Source organism: Oncorhynchus kisutch, linkage group LG23, assembly GCF_002021735.2.
Source record: "Oncorhynchus kisutch isolate 150728-3 linkage group LG23, Okis_V2, whole genome shotgun sequence".
NCBI lineage: Eukaryota > Metazoa > Chordata > Actinopteri > Salmoniformes > Salmonidae > Oncorhynchus > Oncorhynchus kisutch.
Genome location: NC_034196.2, coordinates 42,977,411 through 42,985,401, shown reverse-complemented (window position 1 = coordinate 42,985,401; position 7,991 = coordinate 42,977,411). Strand labels below are relative to the sequence as shown.

At 41.3% G+C, this 7,991-nt stretch overlaps 1 protein-coding gene across 4 annotated transcripts in view; it reads right to left on the bottom strand.

The window, feature by feature from the left end:
• Positions 1-7,991, bottom strand: part of LOC109867880 (ras-specific guanine nucleotide-releasing factor RalGPS1) — a 274,063-nt gene that overhangs the window by 152,556 nt on the left and 113,516 nt on the right. For all 4 annotated transcript variants that reach the window (XM_031803280.1, XM_031803282.1, XM_020457186.2 and 1 more), the window contains one exon: positions 7,810-7,936. In XM_031803280.1, the coding sequence (XP_031659140.1) occupies positions 7,810-7,936 (127 nt within the window). The remainder of the gene's footprint in view (positions 1-7,809; positions 7,937-7,991) is intronic.

Genomic DNA, 7,991 nt, shown 5'->3' with positions numbered 1-7,991 from the left:
GAGAGAGTGGCTTAGTGATGGTGATCTTCATTCTGCCACTTTCTATGGAGTTCTTAACTACTCAGAGGGGCCAAACAGAGCCACGGTGCCCAAAATTAGCCGAAACAGTCAACAATTTAAATAGGTAACCCGGGGGGACGGGTTTAACCTCGCCGTCACTCAAACTGCTCCAGTCAAAGCTCTATTGTTATCCCTCCGTCTCGGTTATCCCTCCGTCTCGGTTATCCCTCCGTCTCGGTTATCCCTCCGTCTCGGTTATCCCTCCGTCTTGGCTGTTGTGCCGGTTTCCAATGAGTCTGCTCTGGTATCATAAACGCCTTAAACTCATTTTTAAAAAAAGAGGGAGGAACCTGGCACACAAACACAAAATGGCTGACTGGGGAGAACAGATCAGCTTTGGGAAATATACATTATATAATACATAAGTATGTGGACTAGAGGTCGACCGAATATAATTTTTCAACGCAGATACCGATTATTGGAGGACCCCAAAAAAAGCCGATAACGATTAAATCGGCCGATAATTATATATATATTTTTTTGTAATACTGACAATTACAACAATACTGAATGAACACTTATTTTAACTTAATACATCAATAAAATTTAGCCTCAAATAAATAATGAATGTAATAATGAATAATGAATAATAATGTTCAATTTGGTTTAAATAATACACAAACAAAGTGTTGGAGAAGAAAGTAAAAGTGCAATATGTGCCATGTAAGAAAGCTAACGTTTAAGTTCCTTGCCTAGAACATGAGAACATTTGAAAGCTGGTGGTTCCTTTTAACATGAGTCTTCAATATTCCCAGGTAAGACGTTTTAGGTTGTAGTTATTATAGGAATTATAGGACTATTTCTCTCTATACCATTTGTATTTCATTAACCTTTGACTATTGGATGTTCTTATAGGCACTTTAGTATTGCCAGTGTAACAGTATAGCTTCCGTCTCGCTCCTACCTGGGCTCGAACCAGGAACACATCGAAAACAGCCACCCTCGAAGCAACGTTACCCATGTAGAGCAAGGGGAACAACTACTCCAAGTCTCAGAGCGAGTGACGTTTGAAACGCTATTAGCGCACACTAACTAGCTAGCCATTTCACATAGGCTTGAAGTCATAAACAGCGCAATGCTTGAAGCACAACAAAGAGCTGCTGGCAAAATGCACGAAAGTGCTGTTTGAATGAATGCTTACAAGCCTGCTGGTGCCTACCACCGCTCAGTCAGACTGCTCTATAAAATCATAGACTTAATTATAACATAATAACACACAGAAATACGAGCCTTAAGTCATTAATATGGTTGACTCCGGAAACTATCATTTCGAAAACAAAACGTTCGGTATTTTATTTTATCTAACGGGTGGCATCCATCAGTCTAAATATTGCTGTTACATTGCACAACCTACAATGTTATGTCATAATTACGTAAAATTCTGGCAAATTAGTTTGCAATGAGCCATGCGGCCCAAACTGTTGCATATACACTGACTCTGCGTGCAATGAACGCATGATATTGTGACACAATATTGTCTGCTAACCTGGATTTCTTTTAGCTAAATATGCAGGTTTAAAAATATATACTTCTGTGTATTGATTTTAAGAAAGGCATTGGTGTTTATGGTTAGGTACTAGTTTATGGTTAGTTGCAAGGAAGTTGTGAATAATAAGTTTCACTCAGCAATGATTGTGCTTTTTTCGCAAACGCGCTTTTGTTAAATCCTCCCCCTGCGTTGCATCGATTATATGCAACGCAGGACACGTTAGATAAACTAGTAATATCATCAACCATGTGTTGTTAACTAGTGATTATGATTGATTGTTTATTATAAGTTTAATGCTAGCTAGCAACTTACCTTGGCTTACTGCATTCGGGTAACAGGCAGTCTCCTCGTGGAGTGCAATGTAATCAGGTGGTTAGAGCGTTGGACTAGTTAACTGTAAGGTTGCAAGAATGAATCCCCTGAGCTGACAAGGTAAAAATCTGTCGTTCTGCTCCTGAACAAGGCAGTTAACCCACTGTTCCTAGGCCTTCATTGATAATAAGAATGTGTTCTTAACTGACTTGCCTGGTTAAATAAAGGTGTTTAAAAAATATTTTTTTTTATTATTTTTTTTTATCGGCCAAATCGGTGTCCAAAAATACCAATTTCAGATTATGAAAACTTGAAAATCGGCCCTAATTACATCGCCCATTCCGATTAAATCGGCCGACCTCTAATGTGGACACCCCCCTTCAAATTAGTGGATTTGGCTATTTCAGCCACTGACAGGTGTATCAAATCGAGCACACAGCCATGTAATCTCCATAGACAAACATTGGCAGTAGAACGGCCTTACTGAAGAGCTCAGTGACCTTCATCGTGGCACCATCATTAGGATGCCACCTTTCCAACAAGTCAATTCATTACATTTCTGCCCTGCTAGAGCTGCCCCGGTCAACAGTTATTATGAAGTGGAAACGTCTAGGAGCAACAACGGCTCAGCCGTGAAGTGGTAGGCCAGACAAGCTCACAAAACGGGACCTGGCGAGTGCTGAAGCGCGTAGCTCGTAAAATCATCTGTTGCAACACTCATTCCCGAGTTCCAAACGGACTCTGCACAATAACTGGGTTTCCATGGCTGAGCAGCCGCACACAAGCCTAAGATCACCTTGTGCAATGCCATGAGTCGGATGGAGTGGTGTAAAGCTCGCCGCCATTGGACTCTGGAGCAGTGGAAAACGCGTTCTCTGGAGTGATGAATCCCACTTCACCATCTGGCAGTACGGATATGGGTTTGCCGGATGCCAGGAGAACACTACCTGCCCCAATACATAGTGCCAACTGTAAAGTTTGGTGGAGGAGGAATAAATGGTCTGGGGTTGTTTTTCATGGTTCAGGCTAGGCCCCTCAGTGAAGGTGAATCTTAACGCTACAGCATACAATGACATTCTAGACGATTCTGTGCTTCCAACTTTGTGGCAACGGTTTGGGGAAGGCACTTCACCATTTCAGCATGACCAGGTCCACACAGAAATTATTTGTCGAGATCGGTGTGGAAGAACTTGACTGGCCTGCACAGAGCCCTGACCTCAACCCCATCAAACACCTTTGGGATGAATTGGGACGCCGGCTGCGAGCCAGGCCTAATCGGTGCCCGACCTCAATGGAAGCAAATCCCCGCAGCAATATTCCAACATCTAGTGGAAAGCCTTCCGAGTAGAGTGGAGGCTGTTATAGCAGCAAAGGAAGGGACAAAATCCATCTTAATGCTCATGGTTTTGGAATGAGATGTTCGACGAGCAGGAGTCCACATACTTTTGGTCATGTAGTGTATATCGCTTAGCAGTCTGACGTGTGGTCAAACCCAGTACACAGTGGCCCATTCTGTCTGTTAACTAATGGAGACAGTAAAAGTCAGACGACCACACCGCTCTTCCATTCACTCACTGGAGAGCACAATACAGCTCTTATCATTTCACTTCAGGAGCTCTGCTTTGAGTCTGTTTACACTAAACAAGAGAAGATATTGGCTAATATTGGCCGACATAACTTGAGATAGTGTGATGGGAACAACAGCTGTATCGTTCCTCATTCTAGGGTCATTGAGAGGGCACATTGAAAATGACACAATAATACAGATTCCAGAACTGGCAAGGCAGAGAAGTCCTCTTTCCCTGGACTGAAAGAGTGCTAATGCGACTGGCCAGAGAATGAGGAACAAAATGACTGTCCCACAGCTGATACTCCGTGACAGTGGTGGGAAAAGTACACAGCTGATACTCCGTGACAGTGGTGGGAAAAGTACACAGCTGATACTCCGTGACAGTGGTGGGAAAAGTACACAGCTGATACTCCGTGACAGTGGTGGGAAAAGTACACAGCTGATACTCCGTGACAGTGGTGGGAAAAGTACACAGTAAAGATACCTTAATAAAAAATCCTCAAGTAAAAGTGAAAGACACACAGTAAAATAGTACTTGAGTAAAAGTCTAAAAGTATTTGGTTTTAAATATACTTAAGTATTAGAAAGGTAAATGTAATTGCTAAAATAGAATAAATATAAAACAATATAAAAATCCTTATATTAAGCAAACCATACGGCACCTTTTTCTTGTTTTTTAAATTTATGGATAGCCAGGGGCACACTCCAACACTCAGACACTCCAACACTCCAACACTCCAACACTCCAACACTCCAACACTCCAACACTCCAACACTCCAACACTCCAACACTCCAACACTCCAACACTCCAACACTCCAACACTCCAACACTCCAACATAATTTACAAACGAAGCATGTGTTTAGTGAGTCCGCCAGATCAGAGGCAGTAGGGATGACCAGGGATGTTCTCTGTTTAGTGAGTCCGCCAGATCAGAGGCAGTAGGGATGACCAGGGATGTTCTCTGTTTAGTGAGTCCGCCAGATCAGAGGCAGTAGGGATGACCAGGGATGTTCTCTGTTTAGTGAGTCCACCAGATCAGAGGCAGTAGGGATGACCAGGGATGTTCTCTGTTTAGTGAGTCCGCCAGATCAGAGGCAGTAGGGATGACCAGGGATGTTCTCTGTTTAGTGAGTCCACCAGATCAGAGGCAGTAGGGATGACCAGGGATGTTCTCTGTTTAGTGAGTCCGCCAGATCAGAGGCAGTAGGGATGACCAGGGATGTTCTCTGTTTAGTGAGTCCGCCAGATCAGAGGCAGTAGGGATGACCAGGGATGTTCTCTGTTTAGTGAGTCCGCCAGATCAGAGGCAGTAGGGATGACCAGGGATGTTCTCTGTTTAGTGAGTCCGCCAGATCAGAGGCAGTAGGGATGACCAGGGATGTTCTCTTAATAAGTGCATGAATTTTCCTGTCCTGCTAAGCATTCAAAATGTAACAGGTACTTATGGGTGTCAGGAAAAACGTACGGAGTAACAAGTACATTATTTTCTTTAGGAATGTACTGGAGTAAAAGTAGTCAAAAATATAAATAGTTAAGTACAGATACCCCCAAAATACTACTTAAGAACTAAAGTATTTTTACTTGAGTTCTTACTTGCACATCAAGGTGGGCAGGGTTACCAAGGCAACCTGCTTCTGGAAGATGTATGAAGACTTTCCCAACTTAAAAACCAGAGGCACATCCCCCAGTAGGTTTGGTTTGGTGTTGTAGTTTCAACTTAAAAACCAGAGGCACATCCCCCAGTAGGTTTGGTGTTGTAGTTTCAACTTAAAAAACAGAGGCACATCCCCCAGTAGGTTTGGTTTGGTGTTGTAGTTTCAACTTAAAAACCAGAGGCACATCCCCCAGTAGGTTTGGTTTGGTGTTGTACTTTCAACTTAAAAACCAGAGGCACATCCCCCAGTAGGTTTGGTGTTGTACTTTCAACTTAAAAACCAGAGGCACATCCCCCAGTAGGTTTGGTTTGGTGTTGTAGTTTCAACTTAAAAACCAGAGGCACATCCCCCAGTAGGTTTGGTTTGGTGTTGTAGTTTCAACTTAAAAACCAGAGGCACATCCCCCAGTAGGTTTGATCAAAACATAAAACAGGAAAAAGGGGGGGGGGGGGCAAATGTGTCCACTCACATTATTGGTGATTCTTAAATGACGTCGTGTGGAACACATTTGGTTTCTATTGTAATTATCTCACGCTAGCCGAAGGAAATCTCCCTTTGCTTTGCTGACATGACCATGGCACAAACCTGGAAAACTGAGACCTCACTGCTCTTTAGGGAAGGAATGAGGAAAGGAGGAGGGAGGTGAGTCCACAGAGAGTGTGGAGTGATGAGGGGGACAGGGCATTGCAGCTTTTATCAAGTTCCACCGTGTGAGGCTGTCAGTTCCACAAAGAGGGGATCCGCCCCTTGACCTGCCCAGGCACCGAGCCCCACCTCTAATGCCGCCAATACTTCCAGAGCAACAAAAGACCAGCAGGGAGGTTTGGAGCGACCCAGTCCCTATGAGCTGAGCAGATTAACAAAGTCCCCTGGAGGTCTGTGTGAGATGGGCCTGACGTTGTTTTCATGCCTCAGTCATTAAAATGCCAGTCTGAGTTGGCAAGAATTCTGTGTGATAATTAGGGTTGCAAAATTCAGGGGGAAAATTCAATAAATTGGAGTTTCCAGAATCAGGAGGGAATAAGCAGAACATCTCGAATCCTCCAACCAGGATTTCTAGAAAACAAGGGAATTTATTGAAAGTTCCAGGAATTTTGCAACCCTAGTGATAATAGGAAACTGGGTCAGAGGGCTACTGCCAAACCGTGCAATGGTTTTCTAATTATGTATTTCTAATTATATATATATATATATATATATATATATATATATATATATATATATATATATATATATATATATATATATATATATATATATATATATATATATATATATATATATATATATATATATAAAATTAGAAAAAAATTTATACAGGTTTTATACCAATTTTCCATGTGAATAATCACCTCTAAAATATGTAAACAAACCACAAATGTCTACGTTTTTGGTGTTCTTGGAAAGCTGTGAGTGCTATTAAATGATAAAATATCTGTATTTGCAAAATACATATATATATATAACTACTTTAGTTTGACAATAATGCTCCTACACAATTTGACATGTCACATGCCTTTTATGTTCCTGCATATTAAAAATCATGATTACGCCTCTGCCATTCATTCCAATTAGACTGGTTTAGATTTCTCCCTGCCATTTTCACCACATTCTGGAACATTGAGGGTTTATGACATTGAGATCCTATTAAATTACTAGAGAGGTTGATGCTATTTTCCTCAAATCACAGACCGAACCAGGTGGATGACTCGTCGTAAAGGGGGGGGTGAATGGGAAACATCTGCACATTTATTGATGATGATGGTGGTGGTAGTAGTGATGATTTAACAACAAACAGATTGATCAAAAGTAGCTTCTCCAAATGTGGCTTTACCATATCAGTTTGGAAAATAGATGTTATGAACAGGGCTCTAAATTAAATTTAAAAAATCATAGCACTGGTTTTCCAAACTTTGAAAGGTTAGGAGCACAACAAAAGTTAGGAGCACCAGAAGAGAAACATTTTTTACATTTTTTTAAATGGAGAGAGAGACTATATTGGGCCTCTGAATTCTAGCTACTTTTGAAGAAACGAATATTTAACCCTGTAAAGACATTTGTTAATTATAAAAAGCTATTATGTTGATATAAAAAAAAAGCCTGTCATTGTTTAAAAGCACTACCTATTGAGATGCATAAGATACAAAAAATGTACACTGTCCCTTTAAAAGCATAAAGTTTGTCAGTGATGACATGCAAGAGATCAGTCATTCATTCATTCATTCATTCATTGTTATGATCATTGATCTCCTGAAGAAGATATCCCCTTTCCTTTCTCTCTGTGCCACCAGAAGTTTGGATATACTGCTAAAGTTCCCAGGTTGTTAGCTAGCAATCTAGCTAATGAGGTAATAAGACTGAGCAAGGTGTAAACAAATGCACCAGCCACTGTTGCAGGTAGATGGAAAAACAGACCAGAATCTCAATATATTTATTCACCATAATTCCGCCAAAAACCACTAGTTTTCTTTTTTTTTAAATCACACTTCTTTCCACAACAATGCTTAAACACATCAGGACACCACTTGAGTTCTAGAAATGTTTAATTTTATGTTGGAGGGTATAGTTAACCAATCATTTCAATTGCGCACCTCAAGAGACTGATGTATGTTTAGCAGTGTTTCTGTACTGCATGTGTGTTAGCAGAGTTTGCAAAACAAATGACTGATACAAATCATGAGAGAGACTTACCCAGGTAGGGTTTAATGTTAGAGACTTACCCAGGTAGGGGATGCATGGTGTTATCTTGAGAGAACGGATGTACTCCCTCATGCGCGTGTAGTTGTCCTCTTTGGATGTCAAGAAGTCCAGCTTCTCAAACGTGGTCTTGTCCTTCCGGCTGATCAGCTGGGAGAAGAAGGACAAGGTGGAATCAGCTTACTGTTAATTCATTTCCTCTTTC